This window comes from Solenopsis invicta, chromosome 9 (genome assembly GCF_016802725.1).
Source record: "Solenopsis invicta isolate M01_SB chromosome 9, UNIL_Sinv_3.0, whole genome shotgun sequence".
Taxonomy (NCBI): Eukaryota; Metazoa; Arthropoda; class Insecta; order Hymenoptera; family Formicidae; genus Solenopsis; species Solenopsis invicta.
Genome location: NC_052672.1, coordinates 8,193,725 through 8,210,166, shown reverse-complemented (window position 1 = coordinate 8,210,166; position 16,442 = coordinate 8,193,725). Strand labels below are relative to the sequence as shown.

The following is a 16,442-nucleotide window of genomic DNA, read 5'->3' as shown; positions in this document are numbered from 1 at the left end:
TAATTTGTGTATCAAATAAATTTGTAATTTGTAAATTACGAAAACCGTGTAGCGCGCGAGTAGCGCGCGCCTGTTTTGCTAATATCCTATATAATAATTTTATACATTTGTATCAATTATTAGAATAAAAAGAAAAATGTTACGTATTTTATTATGATGCGATTTACTTTTATATTAGTAAACAATGGACAAAAAAACTAAATTCTATACTCTAATTCAGATTCGACGAAAGCTCATTTCTTAAAATGAAGCTTTACGCAAAATCATAGCTTTTATAAAAATGGTTCTTTTAATTGTGGCAGCAATTACTTATGTATACCTTCAGCAGAGTATGCAAATGTCATTGCAGCCAGGATTGCAGCCACAATTAAACAATATCTGCACTGTTATCAACCAGAATATCAACCAGGCAATTTTGCTCATGTTGGTAGTACATTCTAATGACAGCTCTTGATTTTTCTCGCCGCGAGCAGCGGCTGGATTAGAAATTTGACCAATGGATCTCTCGCGTACAAGTCACGTAATAAAAAGTGTAAAATGTACGCGATATAGTCCATTGATCATTTACACATCTTTCAGAGGATGCTGCGGCTCGAAAGTTGTTGAAAAAGTTTCAAACAAGCCATCCAAACTAAAAAGTTATCTCTTACAAAATTAATCAAATTTGAAATTATTTCTATTGTGTGAGAAAGTTATTTGTTACAAAATTGTATTGTATGAATAATTATGTCGCATATAAATTTAATATTTGCTTGAAACGAGCAAATATAATAACAAATTATTAATATTTTTTTAAATTTTATTATACAGTATATTTTTACATAAATATTATTTTCTACAAAATACAAAATAATTTTTATTTTATTTTGAAAAGTAAATTGCTCCACTCATAACTTTAATCTAAAATCTTTATGCGATTTAAAGACGTCATGTTTATAAAGTCTGTATTATGACACGATGCCAATAAGTAATCATGATTTATCTTAAATGTAAGCTATTAAATTATTTATATTTACGAAAATATAAAAATATCAGTTATATTTATCCGCTCTAAATAAGTAAAAAGTAAAAATAAATTTAAAAAAAACAAGAAAAATGTGTTGCTGAAGTATTCAAAAATTTTAATATTTTAATTCAAGAGCAATAATAGTTTTATAAGTAATCTTATCCAACAGTACATACAAACGATAACAATCCATTTGTCATACATTTTGAATTTTTTGCTGAGATCTGGCGCATGTATATTCGATCAAAGTGAAGACAATCATTCAATTACTCAAGATAAATAAATATGGATTTTAAAATTACATTTCTAAAATGTTCAAGTAATTATTATTTTAATGAAACTGAAAAAATATTATATTTTTTTATTCTCAGAAACGTTTTGCAACAAATGGAAACTAACATGTCATGAAATTGTACTTTCTTCCTTGGGACCAGGACAGATATAGAGCAAGACCGCACGTAAGGGGACCAACTCAAAAGTATCGGTGCACTCTTTCTCTGACTTTTCTCCATGCCGCTCGCCATAGTCGTATTCGCGTCGCTATTCAGTGGAGACAATGGTGGTACCTATTTAATAAGGTAATTGCTGTTAAATTAATTAGATTTCTTGTTGTCTGTCGCATTAATATCTGGTTAGTTAGTCCGTTATTACTTACGACAGTTCGAGCCATAAACGCGCTTTCTACGCTTTGATAGTTCTTCTGTTCAACGGGCACTACCTGATACTTGGGCGAGTCGGACATCATTGACTTGGCATTGACTCGAGAATGCTTTCCGTGTAAGCGTAGCAAAATGGTGGTTCATAATTTATGTTTATTAAATCGATTGAAACTGTACCAACGTAACGAAGCCGGCCACAGTTACTGGCTTTACAAAGGTCCTGCTGCAGAGACGAATTTTTAGAGGAAGACATCTGCGAGCTGATGATTCCTTGGTGAACTTAAATCCGCGCCCGCGCGTATATGATTTAACAAAATTTTTAGTAGTAGAGAACTACTACTAACTGCAAACTTTTTGATTTTTGTACAGCCTTTATATTGTTTCTCACTCTTTTTGCGACAGATGCTCACGCACAGCAAACATTTTCCAAATTAAAAATTATTAAATAATTATCTAAGATGCACCTTGTCTCAACATCGCTTGTTAAATCTAATTATTATATCCATTGAAAAACGCAGGGCAAAGAATCTTGATATAGACGAAATAATTCAGTCGTTCGTTAATGCAAAGACGAGAAGAAAGCTGTAAAGCAAGATCATACCACTTTTCTTTCTTTAAACTTCAAACAAATTATTAACATTTTTGTAATTTATTTTCTTTATTTTTTTTTAAGCAGAAAATTAAATGTCCGTTGTTTATTTCTGATAGTTTGTGAAAGTGTTACTTTTCTCCCTTATGACATTACATGTTTCGTAATTTATAGCGCTTATAGGATTTTAACCCACTGCACTCGAAAGTGTTTATATAATACTTTCCGTATTTTTTCTTATTTTTAAAAAATATAGTGTATAGTTACATAACTGGATTTTTATTTTACGATATTTAGAGCGCCTAAACCTAATGTAATTACTAAAGAAAAAGTATTACAATTATTTTTTTCAATGAAAGAGTCTTTATAAGGTCATGCTCACGGGTCCAAATTTTGAAGTTCCGCCATTGCTTCTTTTGAATTCGGTATTATAGGTTTCGTTTCATGTTCATAGTTGTTCTGAGATAAAGGTATTTCGTTCCGTATTTGAGACATATTCGACTTCTGTCTTTTCCTAAAATTACACGCAGAAGATTTAATTTATACTTTACCAAAATATACTATATATTATTTATAAAATTAATTGCTTTAAATATATTTAAAAGGTTTAAAATTATTAATAAATAGATAAGACCAGAAGTATTATCATCTAGGCTGATCTTCTAAAAAGTAAAACAAACAAATATTGTTGTTTTTATTGTTTGAGTTTATGAACACACGTAACATAAAAAAAAATATTACCTTTGGTATAAATAAAAGACTGCTCCTGTCACGAGGAGTAATATTATAGATATTGTCCATACTATGTAACGTATCGATAGATTCGAAATATCACCGACGTAAACCAATTTTGCAAGAATGATCGGCAGGTTAGTTGAATTTTGTTCGACTACTATAATTAGTATTTCATAAAACTCTCCATATTTTAAAGGGCAATTGGTCGAATTGCCGTAAATTTCATTGTCGCCGACCCTGAATCGTTTACCAGCTAATTCATTGGTCTGTTGCAAATAAAAGCAAAAATATTCGATTATGCAGATACATATGAAGATGTTATGTTATCAATACTGCAGTGATTTATGTAACATTATTCTTATTTTAGTTAATACACATAAAATAATTACGCAACTATTACAGTTTTCATATAACTCGACTTATTTAATAATAATTATATATATTAATCATTACTTAAAGTTTATTTATTACTTAGTATTTCTACATATAAAATTTATGATTATCTTATATATTTACCGAAACTTCAGCAGCTTGCCAAGCGATTTTCTTCGTCTTCACACTTACTAGCGTTCGTAAATTCTCTGGTATTTCCGAATATTGTTCGCAGGTATTAGGACCTTTTACAAAGATGTGCATCATACTCTCTTGTGTATCATTTGAAACAGATGGTATATTTATTAATATCGTGGAATTCGAATCATCTTCCATGACTTCTAGAGTATTATCAAAAACTATGGCTGAAGGTGTATTGATCTTTATGAACTTTGTGCTGCTAGACTCGTTCGCAACTGTTACAGCTTGAATTTGAATCGTGTATTGCGTTGATGGGTACAAATACAATCGTTTGCTATAGTTACGCATGTATTGTGTCACTGGATATTCTATTGTTTCGTTCTTAAGCGATTGGGAAAAGCGTGTTCTTAAATTTGAGGAGATTTCTTCTATCCGAATGCGAAATGACTCAAGATGACCACCTGTCTTCCAGGGATGAAGCCACTTTAGATCAATCACACTGTTGTTATTCATCGTGAAAGTATAATTGTCAGGTGCGTCCGGCGCTAAAACGTAATTTGATTATAATTATAGTTTGGAATAAAAATTATTTTAATTTGCAACAAATTCTAACGAACCTAAATAATGGCTTATTGCAAACAATATAGAATAAACAATTGTGTATATATAATAAAAACAAAAAAAATTATTTCTTAATAGCGTTTTTGAAGATTATAGTAGGTACATATAACAAAAATATTTTAGTTGCAGCTAAAAAAGTGAGAACAAAGAGACTGTAAAAAATTAATAATGTGCAACGTGTATATTAAATCCATTATAATTAGTTAAAATTAAAAAAAATATGTATCATGCTTTTATAAGTTATAAAAATTGTTTGTTAAGTTAGAAATTTTTTGTGTTACTTGTATTACGAAGCATAACATCAGTCACAACATCTGGCAATCCTGGTTCACAAACGTTCATGTTATATGCCAAAACCTAGGACATGCATTTTGCATTATGTGATGAAATATCCCTCTCTTAATTTCTTCTGTTTGTTACGCCACATACATTATTAATGTTTATTTGAATTAAATTAAAAATAGTTGTAAAATTTATTATTACTTTACCTTAATTGTTGAAGAGTGCATAGGCGGTTTTTGAACAGCTTTACATATATAATCATCCCATAAATCACAAGTTTCATTCAATAAAACCTCAATAATTGAACAAAATCCTTCACATTTGCCACATAACTGAATACCATAAATACGCAACTTTCCGTTGAGAGGTGGAACTGGACTTTGCCATCTCAAATATATCAAAGCAGGAGTTTGACGAGTATCAATTTCGACAACCTCTAAATTGGTTACTTTAGGTGGAGCTGTTATTTTGATTATGTTAATAATAGTGTAAAAAAGGTTATTAATCGTGCAATAATAATACCATCCAGTTTTACCTGTCGGTGGAGTTTCAAATTCAAATTTTTGATAAGCGGAGGCATTTTCTTTTTTTGAATAATCTCTTATTACATATACTGTTGCCATATACTGCTCGGCACCATTTAATTTCTGTTCTAATTTGTCTAAATTGAGAACATTGAAGGAAGTTGTTTGGACGCTGTTGAAAGATTTAACAGCATCACTAATTCCGCGTATCTTTATCCTGGCTTTCATTGGTCCAGAAATTGTTGTGCAATCTTCCGGTGGTTGCCATGATAGTTTCCAATCTTGTACTTTTAACTGACTAAATACTTCTAATGGTACCTCTATAAAACGATTAATCACTGTTATTTCTAACATGTTCCTTTTAAAATATTATGTATGTATTCTAACAAATGACAAATAGTAAAAACTACAAATGGTTTAACAGGAGTCAGTAGGGTGTTTATGCAATAAATCTTAATTTGCGCAATAAATCATAATTAAAATATAAAACATTTGTATTGAAAAATTGTTTATATTTTCCAGCTCCAAATTTTGACCATCCTCAGTAAAATGGATTGGTATATTCATTAAAACTAACAGTTAGATATAATGTCGTAGATTTCAGTAAAATTAAATAATTTAGTGTATAAATGTAGAAATTAAATAATAAAAATATAATCGACACTTAGATGAAAAGTCATCGTATCAACGTATTATTTTAATTTTTTCAAAACCATGTAATCCGATCAAGTTTTGACTAATTGTAAGTTTTATTGTTTGAAATTTCCATTACCTTTCACGGTAAGTTTTATTATTGAGACCACAGTTTATATATATATATTTGCGGCGCGAGAGTAACTACTTGTTTAAGATCTTTTGCTATCTCTTTATTATTTATAACAGAATATTTAGTGATTGTTATAAATAATAATAAGCCACTTTTTCAAATTAAAACCAATCATTTAAATTTTTTTTATGATGAGACATATTACCACTTTTGTTTCTTTCCTACTCATAATACAATGTAGCTACATTTTTCAAAATAATATTCAGTATCAGAAATATGCTATAATTATGAATTTAGAATCTATCAAACAACAATTTGATGAATATAATAATTAAGTTTTCAATTTAAATATTGATTATTAACAAAGTCAGTGCTTATAATACATACATATATATGCATGAGGTTAATACCACCTTTTCATCTACTTGCATATAAATATCACACTGACTTCTATTATCCCGCTTGCCTATCACCGATTTCTATTAACTCAAAAGTTTAAATTTTTGAAGGTATTTTTCCTTTATTTTCTTAGTTGAAATAAGATTGTATAAATAAATTTAATATCTTATGTCTTTGATATAGGAGACGTATTAATAAAAATGTTATTAGAAGTTGATAAATAACACAGAAAGCTGTTTTTAGACTTTTTATCTGTTGTTTGAATAAAATTTATTATTTCCTATGTATTTTAGCATCCTGAATACGAATCCGGCAAGTAAATTGCTCCTTTTTTGTCACCTTTACTTTTCTCAAAAATCTGCGGTCAAAAAAGATCATTATTTTTTACACTTTTAACATTACTTTTCTCAAAAACTTTACGTTATGAAACAATTTGCTTGCCAGATTTGCATTCAGCGCGCAAAAATGCAAAAGAAATGATAATTTTGTTTAAACAATAAAACCACATTGCCCAGTGTAATTAATTCACTAACTTATATAATTGGCATTATTTCTATCTGTAATAATGATTCTAGTAAATAATACAATGTATGTGTACCAGATTGTGTTGTGTTAAAAATTATCTCCGCGGCTGTGCTGAAATGACGTGTATTATGAGCTATAACTTGCGCCCTATAAGAAGCATATGGACGTAAATTTGAAAATGTAATTGTTTGCTCTGATGTAGAATTTGTAATGATGTGATTATCTGGTGTAAATAACTTTAAATGTTTACAACCATAATACTCCACAACCTGAAAACAATACAAACCATAATAAGTTGCAACATATTAAAATAAAGTATGTAATATTATAAATCTAATATTTAAAATAGTTGAAATAGTGCAGTATGTGCATTTGATGTTGACAATATATCATGTTATTTTGGATATTATAAAATTCTATTAAATGTAAGATAGACTAGTTTATGAAATTGAACAATTTTAATTAATTTTATTTAATAATCATACTAAAAAGAAAAGAATTGACGGATTACTTAAAAATTCTAAAATAGATATAACAATGCGATAGATTGGTGAAATGTAAACAATTCATTCATTTTTATTAAAATAATCCGACAAATTTTATTGCATGCATCTAATTCTGAATAAAAAAAAACTAAGTAGTTATATTAATTGGAAATTTGTATAGTAGATTTGATCGGCGCACATGATTGTTCAAAACAAATCAGAATTGTTGTAGGAATTATTAGATTCATAGAATAATTCTGATTAGCTTGAAATTATTACAAAATTAAAAATTATATAGGAAGAGGTAGTATTGTGAACGTTGAACAACCCTTACTATCTCCGTTATAACAAATTCTAACAATTGTTCACGAAATTATTTTATTAATAAAATATTAATTATTAACAAAGTTATTCAATAAAAAAATTGGTATCATATTATTCTCTACTCTTCTATTGTTAACATACATCTCTCATTTGCGTTCCGCAATGAATCCAATGTTAGGTACTTACAATGGAAACTTTTATTATAGTATATATGCGAAAAATATAACTGTACAACCATCATCTGATGCTGCAGGTATCTGACCCGAATGGGGCCCGCCAAACTTATTTTATTTTTTATAAACTCTATTTATCAAGATGTTAAAGTAAAAAGTAAACAAAGTAAAAATAAAATGTTTATTTCAATCACTCAGCAAAATAAAATTATTTATATGTATAGAACATTTTTAAATAAACAGAAAGGAATTTTTATAATGTAACATTGGATCTTATAAAATGCAGCTAACATTTTTTATAAGACCCAAATAAACAGTAAATTAAAAATTTAAAAAGTTTAAACATTTTCCAAATTACATTTAAAACAATTATTAATTGCAAAAACAAAATATCTTATCTAGTCTATTCTACTGTTAAACATCAATTATCTATTAATTTATTTGTGATTAATCCTTTTACTTTAAAAATTCTTGGCTATTTCAGTGCAATTTTAAATTCTCAAAAGCTAGTGAAGTTTGTTATCCTCTATTGCAAGCCGCATATACATGTATAACAGACAAATGACAACGGCTGTGGCAATGAATATATAAGTGGGCTTTATTTTATAACTATATTATTTATAAAACGTATACTTGTTCCAAACATCGATATGCATTTATTTTTTTTTCTATAAATTTTTTTTGTTTCTTTTCATAATTAGGATCAAATTGAATAATATTATAACACATTATAGTAAACCATAAAATATTATATAATTATTAAATTTTTAAGCAAATTCTTATAAAAATGGCTGATTTACCCACTACATCACAAGTTTTTTGCATATCAAACTATGTGATTGTAACTAAAACTCAATTTATTTTTATCAATATTTGTTTAACCAAACATATCTTATTAATTCAGTTAAGATTACTTTTCCATGTAATTTTGTCATGTACCTACAATTTTATTACCTTTAAAATTACTTCATATTTTACTATTTTTCCATTCGGTTGATAGGGAGGTCTCCAAGTTAGAGTGACGTGTGTACTAGTTGGTAACGTACTTCGAAGCTCTACTACTCTAAATGGAACTGTAAATATTTATATAAATAAAAAACATTTATAATCAAAGTATAATATTGTGTATGTAAAGAAGCATAAGTATATTCAAACCTTTTACTCTACATACTTTTAAAATTTATATGACCTTACCTCCTTCAAGCGTGCAAACTTCCTGAGAAAATAACTTGTGACTTTTATGAGATATGGTCACATTAAAAAGAGTGTATGACGGCAGGCTTAGTAAGTTGTTATAATATGGAAAAGATGGAACTGATTTGGAAACAATTACGTCGTTTGAATTTCCATTGAAAATAACCAGATGATACCAACTTGCTGGACATGAATTTAATTGCTGTGGTAAAAAAAACCAAATATAAGATTGTTTTTCACACTAAAGTACACCAAAACGAATTAGATCAATGTTTCTTAAGCAATAAAAGATAAAATAATAGGTAAAAAGGTAAAGTATTAATGTCGTTATTAAGTTTTACTATAAATTCTTAATCTTTACATCTTTGGTTTGAGTTTTACATAAAATAATAAATAAATATGCTATTTCTTACTGTACAACTAAAAAAAAAAAAACAATTTTTCCGATTCAGCGCATTATTAGGGGCAAAGCGGATCACCAGTTTAAAGGAATTAAAATCTAAAAAAAATAAAAAATAAAAATAATTGAATAAATTTTTGGAAAGAGCCTATTAATCCTTTTTGTTAAAACTCACAGAAGTGTTTTTATATGAGACACAAAATTTCTTTGCGCACTCAGAAACTACGTACTTCTATCATTGATACACTGAATCACACGCAATACAGAATTGTTGTCTGTTGTTTCTTCTATGGAGGAAAATAAGTAGCATAATAAAATAAATCGTACAAGGTAAAAAACTGATAACTGTTTAAAATTTATGATTGTTTGATTCGCTCTTGATCTGATTTGCCTCGGTATACCCTATATGATAAAATGTATAAATGCTATTTTACGTAAAAATTAAAAGAAAATGTAAACCAAAAATAAAACATAAAATCTTTACATACATTTGGATTGATTCGCCAGTCTATTATTAAGCTGTTGCTTTCAGGTGTTACATCGAATTCTTCTATAACTACATGATTAAGCAAAAAGAATTATTATACAAAATGAGCCATTAGATTAGCTAAAAAACTAGAATTATATTTAAATATGATAATTATTTTAACTAAAATTTCAACTTATACTCTATTTAAAATAATTCCTTTACTAAAAATAAATTATCAGGTAACTGTTATTAGAATTATTAATGAGTTAATAACATATTATATTGTAACTAATAAAATCATTGTATAAATTTAATTGATATTAACTTACAATTGCACTCAGTCTCGGCTAATTGCCAATCACTGTGTAGTAGCACACCATCAAAATCTAAGCTGAAACCAACCTGATACGTAACACCAGGCTCCATGTTCACAAAATATTCTGTTAATTGTGTCATATTTCGAAATAGTTTTTTCCATTGTTGTTGACCGTATTTGTAGTGTCCCTAGAAAAAATCATAAAATTTATCTATTATTTATTATTAAAGTAATCTCTTCCTTTTATTTTGTTATTGATCGGAATATATAGATATAATATTTAGAGATTTTTAAGAATATATAGATATTTAAGGAGTATTGAGCACAAATTTTGTATAATAACCAATAACTTAAATAATAAATCATATTATTTTAAACAACATTAAAAATAAAAACATTAAATGTTACTTGAATAACAAAAGAATAAAAAATCGATATTCCTTCGTATTCTTCTTTCCATGGTATGGAAATAACTGCCCAAATAGCCGTCTCGTTTATTGAAACTATTGTAGGTGCATTGGGTTTATTTACACCTGTAAAATAATTGATAGATTTTTACACTTTTATCTAATCGGCAACACATATTTAGTAATTTTAATGTAAATGCAGCAAGCTACGTAAAAAATTATTATTTGTTTGACATAAAGATGCCCAATATATTTTTTTAGAATTTTCGCAACCATTATTACAAATTCCCGTTGCTTTATTACACTCTCCTTTATTTTTATATAGGCACGAGCCACATGTCTTTTTGCAGCCATGTCCATATTTGTTTGATACACAAGTTGGAAGCTCAAATTTTATATATTTAAAAGTTTCACACGTTTTAGTAAAAATAATGCTATTATATTAGATAAGTATTTACGTGTAGAACAGTTTTTTCCTACGAAACCCGGAGGACATGTGCAACCGTTTTCATAACAAATTTCGATTCCTTTACACTCAACGTTACTATTTAGATCAGATTCACAGGAAATCGAACATTTCGGTCCAATTTTTCCTTGAGAACAGTTTTCGTCTGCGAAAAAAATTACATGTTCTTTGAAATAATTTTCTAACTTGTTATTTAACATTAAGGTTCGACATTTTCTAATTGTATAATGTGTTTTATATATACTTGATAATAATTACCTAGATTTATATCTGGTGTGACTTCCAAAAAAGGATTCACGATAACGTGTTCATCATAAAATAATTTTTGACACGTCTCACTCGAATAATGACCCGGTGATTTTAGCCAAGGTTTATTAATAATTGTAATACCTTGCCTTAAAGCTCCTAAAAATAATAAAATACGGCTGTACATACAAGTTAAATTATTTTATTAAAAAACTTTTGTAGTTGGTTAAGGAACGTGTTAAGTACGTAATTGGTACAATATTAAGGAGATTTCAAATATAAATAATCAAGAAATAAAAACTAGATTCCCACCAATTGGAGGACATTGACGAACGTTAGCTATTGCCCATAAGGGATTTGAGCTGTGATTACTGAGTTTAGGAATCAATTGAATCATAATCCCATTATAAGCATTATATTCCGTATTGGATAATTTTTTTTTGATAGTGACAGATTGCCACATAGGTAAGCCATGATCCGCTTTTTTCGTTGAGCCTGTTACTGTTGCATTTGCTAATACTACATCTTTCGTGGAATCACGCAACACTATTTGTGCATCGCATTCAACGCAAAGGCCAACTAATAGTTGTACACATATCACTTCATTATGAACTTGAAAAATTGGACTTGTTAAAATTGCACTTTCAATTGTCGTATGCAAAAAGTCATCTGAAACAAAAATAATTTTGAATAAAATTTTCTTTTGGTTACTCTTTTATAATATTTAATGTAATATAATGTTTAATGTTTTTGTTACTCCTTTATTAATATTTAATGTAAGTTGATCTTTTGATTAACAGAGACTTATTATCAAATTGTTTGTACTTACATATATGAAATCGCAAGTAGGTCTTTTCAGTGCTTTGGATGTCCATGTAATAATTATTGTTTGGGTATAATAGCCTTACTTCGTCTGTATATGCCAAAATCTCATTAGTATTATTATAAACTTTTATCTCTTGCATTTTATCATTCCATGTAATCACAAACGTTTGCCATTGATTATGTTCTTTGTGCAGTGCTTCGTTCTGTATTAATGATTAAGTAATTTTAAATGTAGTATAAGAGATCTTACAACAATTTTTGCGAATTTTGATTTTAAAGGTTCTTTACATAAAAGGATAATGCAGTAAATGATATGAAACGTAAAGATCTTAAATTTATCTCTTCTTTCGGAATATACTTCAAATATGAGGTTTATTCGCGTTGCATTCTCTAACATACTTTTTCTTACTCCATCTCGCTCCAATAGATTTGATTTCAACTGATTACAACTAATGTTGTAATTGGTGATAAAAGTGATCCATGTGATCCAAGTCCTCTTAGAGCATGCGACGCGAGCAAACCTACTCTATCATACTAAAAAGGTTCTACTATACTAAAATGAAAAATTGCTCATTTTCTACATCTATTTACCTCGAAGTCTCTTGAAGATAAAAGACGCCTGCAGTGTAAAAATGTTTCCGTTCTCTCTAGACACTTATAGAAGATAATGGAAACTTTGTTAACATATACGCTCGGAGTTTGTATTAGGATCAAATAGCAAAAATCATCTACGGTATTATACATGTTTTTACGGTTGCAAATATATATGCTTAATTTTTCGGACCGAACCGAAAAAGAAAGCTTTACTTCGGTAGTAAGATTAAAAAGTTCTATATATGTATCGTTCATAGCGTAAATTTCGTACTGTTTAAATTCTGAAAATTTTAATATTTATTATTTTAATATTATGTGTTTCTTGAAGTTGTTATAAAAGTATAAATTTGTTTGTACTATCGTAATCAATTTTAGCTGTATTTTAAAACCGTAGTAATCTATACCTATAGATACAAATATCTATAGTACATAAGGTGTTTTAATCACTGTAATTTTAGAGAATGTAGCCTTTATATATTGTTATGACCGGGAAAGTCCACTCGCTCACAAGCTTACTCGCGCACAAGAAATGACACAGCTGCTTTAGTTTAGTATTAGCTTTTAATTTCAAAGCGTAAAACGAGACAGGGCAAAGACATTAATATATTCACACGTCAACCGATCGTCCCACATCGATTTTCTTAACCGTTCACACGCCGGAATGTCAACACCGGGTATAACAATATGTATATCACAAATTTTTATCCAAATGCAGATTCTTACGTTCCCATCGTCGATCAAATACTGGACCCATAGGTGTTTTAAAAGAATCTGTAATGTTCCATCCATCTATTATCCATGACTTCAAACAATTTTCATTTGTGTTGTTCATTTTGCAAGCTAGTTCATCATTTTCGAAATTATTTATGTCATGAGAAACTGAAATAATAAGTATGTTTATGATCAGTTTGCTGTTACAAATAAATGTGAGAATATTTTATGAGTAAGTCTATTTAATCGATAGTAAGTAAATATTAACTTTTCAATAAGAACTTTTAGAATAAGACTTCTAAAATACATATATGGTATATAAAAGAAAAAAAATAATTTTTTGGCCTTGCAAGTACATATTTTGTTCTTGCAAGTAAGTTGTAAAAATTTTTACTTTATCTTTGATGCTTGACTTACCATCAAAGGTGGATCCATTAAGGATTCGTGTATGACTTGTATAGTTTTTTACATCCAAATCGTTGTTCCACACAAGAGCACCGCCATCATCCTCTGATAGGCATATCATTTTTACGTTATCGGACCCAGACATTAACGGCCCACGCAATACGGTTACTTTTGCGAAAATATGTAGCACTTCACTCGCGAAGATGAAGAACATTAACATATTCATTGTTGCTTGTTTCATTATCAATAAAAACACACAAACTGCTTCTAAGAGTAACGATTATCAAAATCAAGGTGAACAAAATGAAACAATTATTATTAGGAAATGTTACAATTAACGTTATCATCACTATTACTTTTTTATAACGGTAATGATAAAATCATGATTTCAATAGTCACTTTTGATAAATAATTTGTTATTATTACACCTTACATTGTCAAACTTATTAACTTTATTTTTTACGTGACGTGTCAATATAACGCATAGTATCACGTTATTTGTATTTTTTATGTAACAAATCACCTAATTAATTACTTTTGCAATGTATAATATGTATTGGTAATGAGTTACTTATTACAAGTGACTATTTCAAAGCTGTATTACCATTGACGTTATTACAAATTTTAACGCCGTTATAAAGTATTTAGTATAAAAGAATAAATAATGATAGCTCGTTACTTGTAATTTGTTACTTCCCTTCTTTGAATATAATAGAATAAATATTACATACCTTCATAACCAAATGTCAGTAGTCTACTATCAAATTCGAACAGAGCCTGACGCAAACTGTCGATCTGCAGTATCTGTCGATAACTGCAGTGCTACAGGTCATCAAATGAGATGATATGTATTTACATAAAAACGCATATGAGGAATACGCTTTCAACTTTCTGTAATGCTGATTGGTTCTCTCGCTATTCTTTTTTGTGTGCTACTGTCATTGCGAAGAGTTTGACAATTATGTGTCTCAAGGGTTAATTTGTGTATCAAATAAATTTGTAATTTGTAAATTACGAAAACTGTGTAGCGCGCGCGTAGCGCGCGCCTGTTTTGCTAATATCCTATATAATAATTTTATACATTTGTATCAATTATTAGAATCAATTAGAAAAATGTTACGTATTTTATTATGATGCGATTTACTTTTATATTAGTAAACAATGGACAAGAAACTAAATACTATACTCTAATTCAGATTCGACGAAAGCTCATTTCTTAAAATGAAGCTTTACGCAAAATCATAGCTTTTATAAAAATGGTTCTTTTAATTGTGGCTGCAGTTACTTATGTATACCTTCAGCAGAGTATGCAAATGTCATTGCAGCCAGGATTGCAGCCATAATTAAACAGTATCTGCACTGTTATCAACCAGAATATTAGTCAGGCAACTTTGCTCATGTCGCTAGTACATTCCAATGGCAGCTCTTGATTTTTTTAGCCGCGAGTAGCGGCTGGATTAGAAATTTGACCAATGAATCTCTCGCGTACAGTCACGTTATAAAAAGTATATAATGTACGCGATATAGTCCATTGATAATTTACACATCTTTCAGAGGATGCTGCGGCTCGAAAGTTGTTGAAAAAGTTTCAAACAAGTCATCCAAACTAAAAAGTTATCTCTTACAAAATTAATCAAATTTAAAATTATTTCTATTGTGTGAGAAAGTTATTTGTTACAAAATTGTATAGTATGAATAATTATGTAGCATATAAATTTAATATTTGCTTGAAACGAGCAAATATAATAACAAATTATTAATATTTTTTTAAATTTTATTATACGGTATATTTTTACATAAATATTATTTTCTACAAAATACAAAATAATTTTTATTTTATTTTGGAAAGTAAATCGCTCCAATCATAACTTCAATTTAAAATCTTTATGCGATTTAAAGACGTCATGTTTATAAAGTTTATATTATGAAACGATGCCAATAAGTAATCATGATTTATCTTAAATGTAAGCTATTAAATTATTCATATTTACAAAAATATAAAAATCTCAGTTGTATTTACCCGCTCTAAATAAGTAAAAAGTAAAAATATAATAAATTAAAAAAAAACAAAAAAATGTGTTGCAGAAGTATTCAAAAACTTTAATATCTTAATTCAAGAGTATGAGCAATAATAGTTTTATAAGTAATATTATCCAACAGTACATACAAACGATAACATTCCATTTTTCTTACATTTTGAATTTTTTGCTGAGATCTTGCGGATGTATATTTGATCAAAGTAAAGACAATCATTTAATTACTCAAGATAAATTAATATGGATTTTAAAAGTACATTTCTAAAATGTTCAAGTAATTATTATTTCAATGAAACTGAAAAAATATTATATTTTTTTATTCTCAGAAACGTTTTGCAACAAATGGAAACTAACATGTCATGAAATTGTACCTTCTTCCTTGGGACCAGGACAGATATAGAGCAAGACCGCACATAAGGAGACTAATATCAAAAGTATCGGTGCACTCTTTCTCTCACTCTTCTCTATGCCGATCGCCATAGTCGTATTCGCGTCGCTATTCAGTGGAGACAATTGTGGTACCTATTTAATGAGGTAATCGTTGTTAGATTAATTAGATTTCTTGTTGCCTATCGCATTATTGGTTAGTTAGTGCATTATCACTTACGACGACAGTTCGAGCCATAAACGCGCTTTCTACGCTTTGGTAGTTCTTCTGTTCAACGGGCACTACCTGATAGTTGGGCGAGTCGGACATCATTGACTTAGCATTGACTCGAGAATGCTTTCCGTGTAAGCGTAGCAAAATGGTGGTTCATAATTTATGTTTATT

The 16,442-nt window shown here is 28.6% G+C and overlaps 2 protein-coding genes across 2 annotated transcripts; both read right to left on the bottom strand.

The window, feature by feature from the left end:
* Positions 1–1,109: 1,109 nt before the first annotated feature.
* On the bottom strand, positions 1,110–2,309 carry LOC120358643. The gene is made up of 2 exons (XM_039453483.1): positions 1,662–2,309; positions 1,110–1,572 (listed from the first exon to the last, which is right to left on the bottom strand). The coding sequence occupies exons 1-2, from the start codon at positions 1,749–1,751 to the stop codon at positions 1,333–1,335; spliced, it is 330 nt and encodes a 109-aa protein (XP_039309417.1). The 5' UTR covers positions 1,752–2,309; the 3' UTR covers positions 1,110–1,332.
* A 104-nt stretch (positions 2,310–2,413) lies between these two features.
* On the bottom strand, positions 2,414–16,367 carry LOC120358614. Its single transcript, XM_039453260.1, has 23 exons — positions 16,278–16,367; positions 16,042–16,192; positions 15,655–15,659; positions 14,366–14,456; positions 13,647–13,901; positions 13,242–13,397; positions 12,516–12,799; positions 11,929–12,127; positions 11,412–11,768; positions 11,112–11,258; positions 10,846–10,998; positions 10,389–10,513; positions 9,994–10,168; positions 9,684–9,751; positions 8,796–8,997; positions 8,556–8,674; positions 6,693–6,888; positions 4,941–5,249; positions 4,612–4,865; positions 4,405–4,480; positions 3,506–4,047; positions 2,996–3,255; positions 2,414–2,768 (listed from the first exon to the last, which is right to left on the bottom strand). Exons 1-23 carry the CDS (start codon positions 16,365–16,367, stop codon positions 2,633–2,635), a joined length of 4,350 nt encoding a protein of 1,449 aa, XP_039309194.1. The 3' UTR covers positions 2,414–2,632.
* Positions 16,368–16,442: the final 75 nt, after the last annotated feature.